Raw genomic sequence first — 16352 nt, forward strand, 5'->3', positions numbered from 1 at the left:
TATTTTGCTCTTTAAAAAATACCATTAAGAAAATGAAAAGACAGTCCAAAAACTGGGAAACACATTTACAAAATGTATATTTGAGAGAAGAATTGTATCCAGAATATATCAAGAACTCTTACAATGCAGGAATATGATAACAGATTAATTAAAACATAGGCCAAATGCTTTTTGCCCGGAGTCAGACCCAGTCACAGGAGGTGCATGACAATGTACAGAGGCTCACACTCTGGACTTCTGGTCATAGTTCAGTGAAGAAGAGCCCCTGGGAGATGGAGAGTAGGGGCGTTTATAGAGAGCAGGGAGTTCAAGAAGGGGATCTTAAAGAGTTAGAGTTGATGTCCCATACTCACTCTTACACTGCATGTGGTTGAAACTAATTTGAAACAGCATCCCAAAGGCTTTGAGAACTAAATTATAATCATCCAGATTTCAGATTGAGCTGTGTGGTGTGTACATGCGGTACTACTACAAAGGGTTTAAAAATTCTAACATTGGAATCACAGAGGGAGAATTGGAACATGTACCCCAAACCTAACTGGATTGCTTGCCTGATGAAACACAAAAAAAAACAAAAAAATCAACATTCTCTAGAGGTTTTTAACAGGGCCCAGAATGTATAACACAATATTAAAAATGTCCAGTACATAACCCAAAATTATCACACAAAGAATTAGGAAACTCTTAACTTACAAACGATAGCAGTTGTCAGCCCCAAGATGATGTAAATGTTGGAATTATCAAAGAACTTAGAGCAGTTATTATAACGATATGGCATGAAGTAAAGGGGAATGCTCTGGAAACAAATGAAATGTTCCAAGTTCTCAGTGAAGAAGTAGAAGCTGTAGAAAAATGGCATATTTAGAATTTAAAAATATAAAAATGGAAGTAAAGAATTACCTGGTGAACTCACTATCTGTGTGTTAGACCGATTGTGCCCACCCCTCCTCCCCAGCGCCTCTCCCCACAAAGATATCCACTCCCTAATCCCTAGAATTTGTGAATATATTGTTAAATGTCAAATTATTTGAAGATATGATTAACATATGGACCTTAAGAGAGTGTCCTGAATTACCCACATGGGCCTAATTTAATCATGTGAACCCTTAAAAAATAGATAGCTTTCTCCAGCTGGAATCAGAAAAGATGTAGCAGAAGTCAAAAAGATTCCAAACTTGAGAAGGGACTCATTGTCCCATCACTGGTTTGAAGATGCAGGTGTCAGTATAATGAAAAATGCAGGCAGCCTTAGGGAAGTTGAAGTTCTCAGCTGATAGCCAGCAGGAAAACAAAGGCCTCAGTCCTTTCACCACTGGGAATTGAATTCAGCCAGTTCTCTGAATGACTTGGAAGCTGATTTATCCTCAGAGACTCCAGTAAGGAATGAAGCTGTGTTGACACCTTGATTTGGCCTGGTGAGACTCTTAAGCAGAGAACTCAGCTGTAACTGGATTTCTGCCCTGCAGAATTTTAGCTAATAAATTTGTGTTATGTCAAGATGCTCAACTTGTAATATGTCATAGCAGCATAGGAAACAGTCTGGAATATATTTTCACCCTTTTCACAAACTAATAAGTTAGACTTTTATTGTTTCTTGGATGTCAGTGCAGTCATGAAATACATGGTTCAGAGATAAAGAACTTTATTACTCATGGCACAGTAAATATCAGGAGTCAATAATAACAGAATTTATATTCTTTTCACATGCCTTTGGAATTTTACCAACAGTACAGGTCATATCCTATAAAACCTCAAAAAACTTAAAAGAATTGAAATTATATAAAATATGTTCTCTAAACATAATGAAGTATAAATCATTAACTTAGAGAAAACAGGGAAATCAAAATATTTTAAAGCGGATAAAAATGAAAACATCAAAATGTGTGAAAATCGACTGCAGCATTGTTTCAAGGGCAATTTATAGTGTTAAGTACATATATTGGAAAGGAAAAAAGTTGAAGATCACTAATCTAAGATTCCACCTTTAGAACTAGAAAAACAAGAGCAAACTAAACTCAAAACCAGAAGGAAATAATAACAGAAATTAATGAAAACCATAAAACAGTAGGGAAAAATCAAACCACAAGCTAGTTTGTTTGTTTTTTTTTTTTTTAGTTTTTTTTTTTGTTTGTCTTGTTTTGTTTTCAATGGGGTTCTTAAACTCCTGACCCTGAGATCAAGACCTGAGCTAAGATCAAGAATCTGCTGCTAACCAACTGAGGCACCCAGGAGCCCTAAAAAGCTAGTTTTTTGAAAAGAGTGATTAAATTGGCAAATTTTCAGCTAGACTACCAAAAACAAAAAGATGGAAGTTACCAGTATTCAGCAAGCTATCAAAGCAGACCTAAAGACATTAAAAGGAGACATAAAAAGGATGAACAACTATACATAGAGCTATTTGACAACTTAGATGACATGCACTATTCCTTTGAAAGATTCAAGCTATTATAGCTTATCAAGAAGAATAGGTAACATGAATAACCCTCTATTTATTAAAATAATTGGATTTGTAGTTTGAAACATTTCAAAAAAGAAAGCCCCAGGTACAAATGGTTTCACTAATAATTCTGCCAAACATTTAAAGAGAGAATAATACCAATTCCACATAGCTCTTACTGACAATAGATGAGGAGAGAATACTTCCAACTCATTTTATGAGACTGGCATTATTTTAATATGAAGTCGAGACAAAGGCATTAGAAGAAAAGGAAATTACAGACCACTATTCCTCGTTAACATAGATGTAAAAATTCTCAATAAACTAATCAAATAAAATCCATCAATAGAATAATACCTTGTGACCAAGGGGTTCATTTCAGGAATATAGTGTGAGTTCAATATTTGAAAACTAATCAAGGCAACTCACTGTATTAAGAGACTAAAGAAGGAAAATCTTGATCCTCTCAACAAATGCAGGAAAATAATATGACAAAACTCAACATCTGTTCGTGTATTTTAAAATGCATAGCAAATTAAGAATAGAAGGCTACTTCCTTAACTGTATAAGCATCTATAAAAAACCTACAGCTGGGGCACCTGGGTGGCTCAGTGGGTTGGGGCCTCTGCCTTCAGCTCGGGTCATGGTCCCGGGGTCCTGGGGTCGAGCCCTGCGTCGGGCTCTCTGCTGGGCGGGGAGCCTGCTTCCCTTCCTCTCTCTCTGCCTCTCTCTCTGCCTACTTGTGATCTCTCTCTCTCTCTGTCAAATAAATAAAATCTTTAAAAAAAAAAAAAACCTACAGCTAACATTATGCTTAATGGTGAGAGACTGAATGTTTTCCTTATAAGACCAGGGGAAAGATAAGGATGTCCTCTCTTTCCTCTCCTAATTCAGCATTGTACTGGAAGACTAGCCAGTGCAATAAGGCAAGAAATACAAATAAAAGACTTAGAGAAAAGGAAGAAATAAATATTCTCTATTCCTAGATAATTTGCTTACATAGAAATTTCCAAATAATGTATAGCATGCACACACTACTCCTAAAAGTAGTAAGTGATTTTACCAAGGTCATAAGATACAAGGTCAATATGCAAAAATCGGTCGTATTTCTGCACACTAGCAATTAACAACTGGAAATGGAAACTAAAAAGCAGTATCATTTATAAGAACTCAAAAACCAATCTTGCATAAATTTAACAAAATCTATGCAGTATTTGTATACTAAAAACTATAAAATGAAGCTGGAAAAACAAAGAGAACTTAAGAATGGAGTATATATATAATGTTCATGGACTGGAAGACTTAATGTAGTAAAGATGTCAGTTTTTCTTCGATTGATCTATAGAGTTTATTTAATCCCAGTCCCAACAGGGTATTTAGGATATATAAACTGATTCTAAACTTATAGGGAAGATAAAGCAATTGGAATATCCAGAACAATTTAGAAAAGGAATGAAGGTGGAAGACTCAAAGTACTTAATTTTAAGGATTATTATAAAGCAACAGTAATTTGACCATGTGATATTAGTGAAATGATAGATACATTGATTAGTGGAACAAAATTATAAGGTACATTTTATGACAAATTAACATAGTCAATTGATATTTGACAAAGGTACATGAACAATTCAATTGAGAAAAGAGTGTTTTTGTTTTTTTTTAAAGATTTTTATGTACTGATTTGATAGAGATCACAAGTAGGCAGAGAGGTAGGCAGAGGGAGAGGGGGAAGCAGTCTGTCTGCTGAGCAGAGATCCCAATGCGGGCCTTGGTTCCAGGACCCTGATATCATGACCTGAGCTGAAGGCAGAGGCTTAACCCACTGAGCCACCCAGTCGCCCCAAAGAGTATTTTTAATCAATGGTGCTGGAATATTTGGACATCCATATGAAAAAATAAGCAAGTACACCTTATACAAAACTGACCCAAAATGGATGATAGATTTAAATGTGAAACATAAAACTACAAAAGATTTTAGAAGGAGACTTAAGAGCAAAACTGTATTACCTTTGGTTGTGCAAAGGCATGGTGTATAAAAAAATATGTACTTCATAAAAATAAAAGTTTGCTCTGGGAAAGAAACTGTTATGAGAAGGAAATGAAAAGCTTCAGCCCAAGAGAAAATATTTGCAAATCACATGTTGGACAAAGGGACTTGTGTTGAGAATACATAAAATAATTTTATAACTCAAAACTATGAAGACAACCCAATTAAGATGGCTAGAAGGCTTGATCAGATTATAAGAAACATTAGTCAATATTATTCATCAGGAAAATTCAAATAAAAAAGATTGACCCCAAGTATTAGTGAGAATGTGTAACAACTGGAAATTGCATACTTTTGGGGTGTATCACATGGCACAAGCACTTTGAGAAATTGGTGGTTTCTTATAAATCTAAACATGTACCTACCCTATCCTCCTTTCTGTCTTAATGAATTTGCTTATTCTGTACATTTCATCAAAATGGATTCATATAATATGTGGCCCTTATATATCTGTCTTCTTTAATGTATATGCTTTCAAGGTTTGTTCATGTTGTAACATATGTCAGGATTTTATTCCTTTTTATTGCCAAATAATAATTCATTGCATAGATATATGCCACGTTTTATCCATTCTTCAATTGAGGAACTTTTTGGTTGTTTTCACTTTCCGGCTATTATGAGTAATGTTGCTGTGAACATTTGTATATAAGTTTTGTAAGGACATATGTTTCCAGGGTGCCTGGGTGGCTCAGTCGTTAAGCGTCTGCCTTCTGCTCAGGTCATGATCCCAGAGTCCTGGGATCAAGCCCCACACTGGGCTCCTTGCTCTGCGGGAAGCCTGCCTTTCCCTCTTCCACTCCCCCTGCTTGTGTTCCTTCTCTCATGATGTCTCTTTCTGTCAAATAAATAAAATCTTAAAAAAAAAAAAATAGGTTTCCAATTGGGAATTTAAGAGTAGAATTACTAGATCATATGATAACACTATGTTTAGCTTTTGAGGAATTGCCAAACCATTTCTGGGAGGGTCTGTATCATTTTACGTTCCCGCAGCAATATTTGAAAGTTATGTTTTCTCTACATCCTTGCCAGTACTTGGTATAATATAACTTATATATATTTTACATGCACACATTGTGTGTGTGTGTGTGTGTGTGTGTGTGTGTGTATATATAGTGTGTATATACTATACACTATACACACTATATATACACACACACACACACACACACCCATACTGTCTTTTCTATCATGGGAGTGGTATATCATTGAGATTTAGATTTGCATTTTCCTACTGGCTAATGACATTGAGCATCTTTTCATGTGCTTTTTGTCTGTCTTCCTTGGGGAGATGTTTATTCAAATCCTTTGTCCATTTGAAAGGGTTATTTATGGTTTTATTGTTGAGTTCTTTATATATTATAGATATAAGTCCCTTATCAAATCTTTGCAGTTATGTTCTCACATTCTGTGTGTTGTGTTTTCTTATTTTTGATAGTTGTCCTTTGGAACATAAAAATTTATTTTGGAGGCACCTGGTGGATCATTTGGCTAAGTGTTTGCATTCTGCTTGGGTCATGGTCCTAGAGTCCTGGGATCAAGCCCTACATCACTCCCTGCTCAGTGGGGCTTCTCTCTGTCTCTCTGCTGCTCCCCCTGCTTGTGCTCTCTTGTTCATCCTCTCTCTCAAATAAATAAAAATCTTTTTTCAAAAAAGTTTTTAATTTTGATGAAACCCATTTTATTTTTTTGTTGTTGTTGCTTCTGTTTTTGGTGTCCTAAGAAACCCTTATTTTATCTAAGGTTAGTAAGATTTATGCCTATGTTTTCTTCTAAGAATTTTATTATTTTAGCTCTCACATTTTGAATTTTGAATTTTGAATTTTTGTATGTAGTTTAAAGTATGGGTCCAGATTTTTTGTTTTGCATTGTGGATATTCAGATGTCCTAGCACCATCTTCTTCCTTTGAATTATCTTGGCACCACCCTTCATGGAAGTCAATTGACAATGTATTGATTTATTTCTGGACTCTGAGTTTTGTTTCATGATCTGCATCTCTGTGATGCCAGTATCATGCTGTGTTGATTACTCTAGTTTTATAGTAAGTTAGTAATTTTTGAAATTGGAAGTGTGAATCTTCCAATTTTGTTCTTTTTCAAGATTCTTTTAGCTATTCTCAGTTTTTTTGTCAGCTTGTGAATGTCTTGAAGACAAGCAACTGGTATTTTGGCATGGATTGGTTTCAACTCTAAATCAATTTAGTCAGTATTGCTATTTTAACTATATTACAAGCTTGGAATATGAGATATCTTTCCATTTATTTAGATCTTTTAAGTTTTATTTAATGGTGTTTTGTATTTTTCTATGTACAAGTCTTGTACTTTTTTGTTACGTTTATTCCTAGTGTACAGAAATATAACTGATATTTTATGTTGATCTTATATCCTACCACATTGCTGAACTCATTTATTAGCTTTACTTGGGATTTATTTATTGTTTGTGATTCCTATATACAAGATAATGTCATCTGCAAGTAGAGATAGATTTACTTCTCCCTTTTGTTTCTGTTTCTTGCCTAATTGTCCTGACTAGAATATCCAGTGCTGTGTTGGATGGAAGTGACAAAAGCTGACATCCTTATCTTGTTCCAACACTTAGAGGGGAAACTTTCAGGCTTTGACCATTAAATGTGATAACACCTGTGGGTTTTCATAGATGCCCTTTATCAGATTGAGGACGTTCTTTTTATTATTTTTTTTAATTAAAAAAGTTATGTAGATAAGACTTTTTCAAAACACAATTGATCATAATACATTTGATAATATATTAAAATATGAATTATTCATTTACATAAGAAATAAAACTTTTCTTATATGCAGGATTTTAATTCTTAGTTGCATATTTTTATCACAAAAGAGGTTAGATTTTTGTCATATGCATCTTCTGCCGAGATGAACGTATTTGGGCCTTTTTAAAAAAACTTTTATTCTTTTTTTTTTTTTTTCTTATTTCTTATTCTTTTTTTTTTTTTTTTTAGGATTGATCTTTATTCTCTTAATGTATTATATTGGTTTGTTTTGTATGTTGAACCAACCTTCCATTCCCACTTATCTTCCTTCCCACCGGTTACTCATTTAGTATTCCCTGACTTGATGAATACCATCTAAGCCATTCAGATGCCCAAGCCAGAAATCCTAGAGTCATCTTAGACCCTTCTCTTCCCCTTACTCACTACATCCAATCAGTTGATTTTGTCTTTTTTTTTTTTTTTTTAAGATTTTATTTGTCAGAGAGAGATTGAGAGAGAGAGAGAGACTGAGCAAGCAGGGACAGCCAGAGGCAGAAGCAAGCAATGTGGGACTTGAAACCAGGACCCTGGGATCATGACCTGAGTCAAAGGCAGCTGCTTAACCTACTGAGCCATCCAGGAGTCCCCAGTTGATTTTGTCTTAATATGTTCCTCTATTTTCCCACTTTGAATCCATCCTCACTCTGATGCCAGGAGTGATTTTTTTTTTCCTCCCAAAGGTGAATCTCATAATCTAAATCTACTTGTAGAAAAATTTATGAAGGGGAAATTTCTATGAACTCCCTGCCTTCTGATAATGTACATAAACCATTACCAGCTATTAAATCTTTGTCTTGGTTTTAAAGACTCAGATTATTTTCTGTGAATTATTAGTGACTTTTCTGTTTCTTGAAATGAGATTTGTGTTATAGTAAGTAGCCAAAACAGTATGGTATTGGCATAAAAACAGACACATAGATCAATGAAACAGAATAGAGAGCCCAGGAATAAGCCTACATATATATGGACAATTAATTTACGACAGAGGAACCAAAGACATAAAATGGAGGAAGGACATTCTCTTTTTAAATGAATGGTGTTGGGAAAACTGGACAACCATATACAAAAGAATGAAACTTGACCACTATCTTATACTGTACATAAAAATTAACTGAAAATGGATTAAAAACTTGAATGTAAAACCTGAAACCATTAAATTCCTAAAGGAAAACAGGTGGTAAGCTCCTTGACATCAATCTTAGCAATTTATTTGTGGATATGATTCAAAGACAAGGGAAATCAAAGCAAAAGTAAACAAATTGAAATATATCAAACTAAGGAGCTTCAGCATGGTGAAAGAAACCATCATCAAAAGGAAAAGGCAACCTACTGAATGGATATTTGCCAAAATTACATATTTGGCAAGGGATTAACATCCAAAACATATAAAGAACTCGTACAACTTAACAAAAAAAACTAATTAAAAAAATGGGAAGAGGGGCGCCTGGGTGGCTCAGTGGGTTAAGGCCTCTGCCTTTGGCTCAGGTCGTGATCCCAGGGTGCTGGGATCGAGCCCCACATCGGGCTGTCTGCTCCACAGGGAGCCTGCTTCCTCTTCTTTCTCTCTCTGCCTGCCTCTCTGCCTACTTGTGATCTCTGTCTGTCAAGTAAATAAAATCTTTTTAAAAAAATGGGAAGAAGATATGCATAGACATTTTTCCAAAGAAGATAAATCAGTGGCCAACAGGCACATGAAAAGATGTTCAACATCCATAATTATTAGGGAAATGCAAATCAAAACCACAATGAGATATCACCTCGCAAGAGTAGACTGGCTATCATCAAAAAGACAAGAAAAAAAACACGTGTTGGAGAGAATGTGGAGAAATGTGAATCCTCCTAAATAAAACCCTGAGGATGTAAATTAGTGCATCCACTATGTAAAACACTATGGCTGTTTCTTAAAAAGTTGACAATAGAACCGCCATACTATCCAGCAATTCCACTTCTGAGCATTTATCTGAAAAATGTGAAAACATTAACCAAAAAGATATGTGCAGCCTATTGTTAATTGCAGTATCATTTACAGTAGCCATGATATGAAACAGTCTAAATGTGGTCAGTGGATGAATGGATAAAGAAGGTGTGGTATATACACAGAATGGACTACTACTCAGCCAGAAAAAGTGAAATCAGATGGCAATGGCATCAGTGGGTGAATGGATGACATTAGCCATAAAAAGAGTGAAATCAGATGGCAACAACATGGATGGACCTTGAAGGTGTTAAGTGAACTAAGTCAGAAGGAAAAAGTAAAAAACAGTATCTCGTCATATGTGAATCTAGAAACAACAATAACAACAAATAAAACAAAAATGAACTCATACACAGAAAACAGATTGGTGGTTACCACAAGGGTAGTGGTGATTCTACAATGGTGGGTCGTTGAGGGGTGCAAAATGGGTGAAGGAAGTCAAATGTATGGTGATAAATGGTAACTAGATTTTTGGAGGTGATTGTTTTGAGATGAATACAGATACTTAATTATAATATTGTATACCTGAAACTTATATAATGCTACATACCAATGTTACTTCAATTAAGAATGGGATTTGTTTATAAAGCTGTTAAAAAAAAAAAAGAAGAAAAAAGAAAAAAGAAAGGATGAATACCCAAGTTTTGTAGCAACATGGACGGGACTGGAAGAGATTATGCTGAGTGAAATAAGTCAAGCAGAGAGAGTCAATTATCATATGGTTTCACTTATTTTTGTTGCATAACAAATAGCATGGAGGACAAGGGGAGATGGAGAGGAGAAGGGAGTTGAGGGAAATTGGAAGGGGAGTTGAACCATGAGAGACTATGGACTCTGAAAAACGATCTGAGAATTTTGAAGGGGTGGGGGGTGGGAGGTTGGGGGCACCAGGTGGTGGGTATTGTAGAGGGCACGGATTGCATGGAGCACTGGGTGTGGTGCAAAATAATGAATACTGTTATGCTGAAAAAAATTAAAAAATTAAAAAAAAATAAAGAAATTGGTATTGAAAAAATAAATAAATAAAATAAAATAAATAAGAAATTGAAAGCAGAAAAAAAAAAGAATGGGATTTGTAATTCAGCTATTATCATGGGGTGCTGCTAAATACTATTTTTGGATGCTAAGATTTGGTCTAATGTTATCCAATAAAAGAGTAAAATTGGAGAGAAGGCTTAAAAACAGATGAAGACCAAATGGGAAAATGGCATGTGGTAAGGTTGCTACTAATTTGTTGCTGTGGTGCAGTTGATCTCTTGTGAGAATTCTTTTCTTGCAAAGTTTACACACACTGTATCATATTACAGAGATTATGAAGTCTATCATCAGTCTGCTTATCACATACATATACTAGTCAAGTAATAACTTTTCGCATGAATTTTTGTAGAAGTTATTTTATTTATTAAAGATTTTATATATTTGACAGAGACACAGCAAGAGAGGGAACACATGCAGAGGGAATGGGAGAGGGAGAAACAGGCTTCCTGCTGAGTAGGGAGTCCAATGTGGGGCTTGATCTCAGGACCCCAGGATCATGACCCAAGCCTGAGGTAGACGCTTAATGACTAAGCCATCCAGATGTCCCTATAGAAGTTATTTTAAATCCAAATTATTTAAAATGGATAACATCTAATTTTTGCATTGGTGTATATAAAGTTTACATCTATCAAATACTATAAAAGCTCTCTAAGCAATTTTAAGTCAATTTGTTTGTTTATTTATTTTGCAGCCTTGCATTGCATCCTGAACGAGTATTAGTAGCAACAGGACAAGTTGGGAAAGAGCCTTATATCTGTGTTTGGGATTCATACACTGTGCAGACCATATCAGTTCTAAAGGATGTTCATACACATGGTATAGCCTGTTTAGCATTCGACTTAGACGGACAGGTATGTGATATTTTTTCTCTTTTCCTAAACTATATCTTAAAAATGTGTACCATAAGAAATTATTATAAATCTATAAATATTAAATTGGAAAGCAATAGATGAAAGATACCTATTTGTTCAAGGGTAGAGGTAGGTAGGTTGGGTGGATAGTTAATGAGTATAATAAAATAAGAACAATAAGGAGTCTTTATTTCATGTATCAAGAACTTTTTAATCAACACTATTATGAAACCCAAAGAGATTCTGACTCAGTAGAGTATTACCTGGTTGTCCTAGAAAATTTTATATATTAATAGCTCTTTTCCAGGTAGTTTAGTTGATAAGACAGATGGGAGACATCTTAGGAAAACTAGGTTTCTCTAAGTAGAGCTGTATATGTTTTTTCGGTTATTTTAAAGGTTTCTGTTAAAATTACATTTTTTATTGAAAATAGAGGCAGCTCTTACGAGCTATTTTTATACAAAATCAAAGTTGAAAACAAAGGGATAATTATCATTCACTTACTTATTAGTCCCCAAATTATTATCTACTTCTAGTTAATGATTGTTAAAAAAAATTAAACATGCCAAGAACTTTTTTGTGGTGCTTTCATGGAACTTGTTATACCGAAAACATATTTAAGTAGTAGTAAGAAGTTGAATTTTGCAGATGTGGTTAATTTATAGCCTTTAATTTTTATGTTAAAATTAGACTTTAAAAATCATTTTAATTTTTAAAGAAATTTTAGTTACCTGCTTTTCAGTTCATAAAATTAATTTTATATTGATATTTTACAAAAACAGATTACATTGTGTTCTGTTCCCTTGAAAATGATAAGTACATGTTTTATTTATAACTGAGGAATAGCTTATTCGAGTAGCATAGATTAATGACTTTCTTTTAAGAGTCTGGTAAGAGATCTTTAAAGACTTAACTGGAAGCTTTCATTTGGGGAAAAATGTACTTCTAGGTTTAATATCAATATGTAGCAGTGATTGACAATTATAGATCCTTAATTTGTAGCCCATTTTTACTACTGTTTTTCAAGTCCCTTACTGTCCTCCTATCCATTTCATTTTCTTTTTTTAAAGAAAGAGAATAATACTCTTTACCTACCTCACAGAAGATTAAATTTTATGAAACAAACCTCCACAGCTTTTTTAATCATTTACCAAAAGTGTTATGAAGTCCAAGGTATATTAACTATAATAAGCATCTGTATACTTTAAACACAGATGTTTTAATTTTGAAATTGCTCTTTCTAAATGTAATATATTGCATTGTTGAGGAATTTCTTTAATATATACAAGGAAAAGTCATGCCCGTAGATTTTCCTAGTTGAAAGGCCTTTAATTTTGCTTATTTTAGGTAACTTGAAAAGCCTTGGTTACATGTATTACCACAGATCTTCATGAGAATGTGTTACTTAAAAATTTAAGCTTATAACAAACAACAGCTAAAAGTTACTGAGCACATACTAAGTACCAAGCATTGTGCTAAGCCTACCTTATCTTATTTAATCCTCATAGCAACCCTATAAAATAGATACTATTATTATCTCTATTTTACAGATAAAGAAACTGAGACTTAGAGAGGTTAAATAACTTGCCCCAGGTTACACAGCTAGTAAATGGAGCCAGAGCGGAAACCCAGGTCAGTCACACTCCAAAGCTCATGTTTTTAACCACAATACTCTCCTTCCTCCTAAACATGGAACTTAGGAGGTAGTGATTTATATTTCAGAAGGAATTCATCCATCTTAAATATAGTTACAGCTTATAAGGAACTGCTGCCAATTGAAGATTAAGTTAAGAAGAGTATCTCTGAAATTATATTAATGAGAAAATGTTTTAGTTAAAAAATATATTTGAGAACATATCTATTCACTAATATCTATAAACTGTTTATGAGTTATCAACTAGGAAATATTGTATGATTTTTGCATTTTGTACTAGATTTGAAACTCTAAGTGCTCTGTTAAGATTTATCCAATGAATGAGTTTCCCTGTTGGCAGTAAGCTGAATGTTATTTTCCCAGAGGCTTTCTTCTAAATGGACTGAATACTCTAATACCAGAAATCTGCCTTACTGAGAATAATTAGGACTTGAAAAATCTACTTATGTAAATGCACATCAAATAGGAACTCAAATTTCTTAGTGGGAAGAAGGAAAATTTGAGTGGTACTTTGTCTTGAAAATATAAAATACATTATAAAAATATTTCTCATATAAAAATCTAAGCTATAGTAACAGATCTGGTGATTCACAGAATAAATAAGAATAGTGTTACTTTTTTAACCTAATTTTGTCAGTTATGTGACGTTACAAAATAAAATGCTTTAGTTTACCTTTGACTTTTGTCACATGATTATGAAGAGCGTAATTTTTGCAAAAACAGTAGGGGAGTTCACTGTTTTTTTTAAGTGCCTTTTAGAAATCTCTTGATATCAGGACATATCTCAAGTGCCTAACGTATTTTTCTTGAGTTTTTTTCCTGTTTCTTTGCCAGACCTAATTTCTGATGGCTTTATTTATGATTATACCAGTATTTACTCCATTAAGCCCTGAATCTTTTACAAAGTTTGTGATTTTACTTTGTAACAACATGACAGTTCTTATGTAACGAACACTGAGATTACAAGGACCCTCATACTAAAATCTTTTAAGAATAATTGTTCCTTATTTGAGTATGTTTCATAGTTGCAGGAACTTATGGGATCATCTAGTTGTGTCTTTTGGGATATTTTTCTTATTTGAGAATTTAGTGTGCTAAAACTTTTTAATGAATACTTCCAATTCAATTAATGGACACAACCAAGATTTTGTTTGGGACTTAGATCAAGGAGGAATTTAAGAAGATGGTTAGAGGCTTCTTTACCTGGTTTTCTTTCTCCCTCTCTGACTTTTACTTCTTAATCTTTAAAGGAGCTTTTCCTTCTGCCTGGTTCTTAAATATCAGTGTTATTTAGGAGTTTGTAGCCTTCTTATTCTCTCACATGATTTTAACGTCCTCGTCAGTTAACAGTGGCCCCCGCTTCTCTCCTTAACTCTAGACACCCCCTCCCTTGAGTGTCATACAAATATACCAAATATTACACCTTTAAAACTGAATCTCCCTTTATTCCAACTCTATTAAAACACAAAGTTTATTCTTTCTCTGGCTCTGGCCTACATTTCCAGCTTTGTCTCCTGCCACTTTCCAGGTGGTACTCCCCTCAGCTATTCTGAATTAGGCTTTTTCTTGAAAATACCATGATCTCTCTAATCTTGGTGTCCTTTGGTTTGAAAGGCACTTTCTCTTACTTTTCTACCCAAATCCTCCTCAGTCTTCCAAGATACTGTTAAAGCATTACTTAAAAAAGTTTCTTGTTTATTTGGAAGAGAGAGAAAATGCATGCATGAGGCTGGGAGAGGGAGAAAGAGAAAGAGGAGCAGACTCCTTGCTGAGCAGGGAGCCTGACAAATAGTTCCATTCCAGGATTCTGGGATCATGACCTGAGCTGAAGGCAGGTCCTCAACTGAGCCAGGCAGACACCCTGAAAGCATTACTTTTACTGGAAAACCTTATTTTCTTCCTTATCTACCTAGGCTGGGTTAAATGTGAGAAAAAATGATAAAAAATGACAGAAAGCCAGGAGAGGAAGTAGTATTGACTTGATTATTTCTACCTTATCCTCTCTGTTGTTACTTAACCTGTGCTGAGGGAGGTTGATTTTGGCCATGTAAGTTTGCTCAGAGAAGTGCTCCCAGATCTCTTTTGTTACTGCCTAAGCTGTATGTTTGGAGGCTCTATGGAGATACATGGAGTTTAAAAACTTTTGACCAATTGTGGTTTGCTGTTTGTGTATGATGAGCCAAGTCAGAGAGGAAGGACAGTGCCCCTTAACTGTCCCTCACTTGATGCTTGTCTTGTGAAATTTTAATCTCTACACAGTAAAGATCTCTTTTAGCTAGATACTGATACCTTATAGTTCCGAACTATTAAAGACTCTCAAGAAAGCAAATCCTCTCCTTTTGTTCCCTTGAGATTTCTGCCAGCATGATTTGATGGAGAGCCATAACAGACTATATACTATATCTTTTTATGGGAGCCATTTATTCCACCTGTTTGAGGGTTTAAATAGTAATTCTACTTTGCAGAAATCTGTTTCTAACTGGGTACTTGATGGCCTTTCTCATTTTGACAGGAAGAGGGCATAGGTTCTTTCTTTCTTTTCTTTTTTTTTTTTTTTTGTAAGATTTAATTATTTATTTGAGAGAAAGAGCACAAGGGTGCACGTGTACTCACACATGCCTGTGTGTGAGTCGGGGGAGGGACAGAGGGTGATAATCTTCAAGCTGACTCCTGCTGAGCACAGAGCCCAACTCAGGGCTCAATCTCGCACCCATGAGATCATGACCTAGCTGAAACCAAGAGTTAGACACTCAACTGAGCCACCCATAGGCCCTGAGAAGATAGGTTCTTAAAGCTAATTAAGGTAATGGTAAGCTAATAATAATGATAGTGAACATTTTATAACATCATATAGTAACTCTCATATATATTAATTTTCTTGTTAACCCTATCCCCACTTAACAGGTGAGGAAACAAGATACAGAGAGACTGCGTAACTGCTGAAAGTAATCCAGTTCATGAGAAATGGAGCTAGTGTTCGAACCTAGGCAGTCTGGTACCAGTGTCTGTGCTCTTTAAATCCGAGATTAGTAAACTTTCTGTAACAAGTCGGATAGGAAATATTTAAGCTTTGTAGACCATACAGTCTCTGGCTCAGCTACCCAGCTCTACATTGTAGTGGGAAAGCAGTCATAGACAGCTTGTAAAAGAATAGGTATGGCTGTGCTTCAATATAATTTTATTTACAAAAACAGGGTGCAGGCAGGATTTGGCTTGAGTGTTGTAGTTTGCTGACCCCTGCTTCTAAACCAGTGCTTTTCAAATTTTGTGTTGTGGGCTGATCCTTACGCTTTCTTCTTTAACCCTTCAGTTACTTAGAAGTGTATTGCTATTTTCCACCCGTTTGGAGGGTTTTCTGCATAGCTTCCTGTTATTCTAATTTCTGTTTTTGTCAGACAACAGTAGTCTGTATTTTAATTTTTTAAATTTGTTTAGGCTTATTTTGTGATTTTTCACGAAGTATTCTGTTTTGTTTCTCCATTTGTTTACTGTGCTATTATTCATTTTACTTACACATATTTTGTAAATTTTATAGCTGTTATTTTTGCTTTACACAGTTTTAAA

The 16352-nt window shown here is 34.7% G+C and overlaps 1 protein-coding gene across 6 annotated transcripts in view; it reads left to right on the top strand.

Moving 5' to 3' along the window:
* Nucleotides 1-16352, top strand: part of EML5 (EMAP like 5) — a 170212-nt gene that overhangs the window by 19304 nt on the left and 134556 nt on the right. For 5 of the 6 annotated variants that reach the window (XR_007128598.1, XM_047736562.1, XM_047736563.1 and 2 more), the window contains exon 2: nucleotides 10975-11134. Coding sequence is in view for 4 of the 6 variants with exons in the window: in XM_047736562.1 (XP_047592518.1) it covers nucleotides 10975-11134 (160 nt within the window). In the remaining 2 variants the exon portion in view is untranslated. Of the gene's footprint in view, nucleotides 1-10974; nucleotides 11135-12747; nucleotides 12767-16352 lie in introns of those variants that run through there. The other variant, XM_047736564.1, reaches the window with a different exon arrangement.

Source organism: Lutra lutra, chromosome 7 (assembly GCF_902655055.1).
Source record: "Lutra lutra chromosome 7, mLutLut1.2, whole genome shotgun sequence".
Taxonomy (NCBI): domain Eukaryota; kingdom Metazoa; phylum Chordata; class Mammalia; order Carnivora; family Mustelidae; genus Lutra; species Lutra lutra.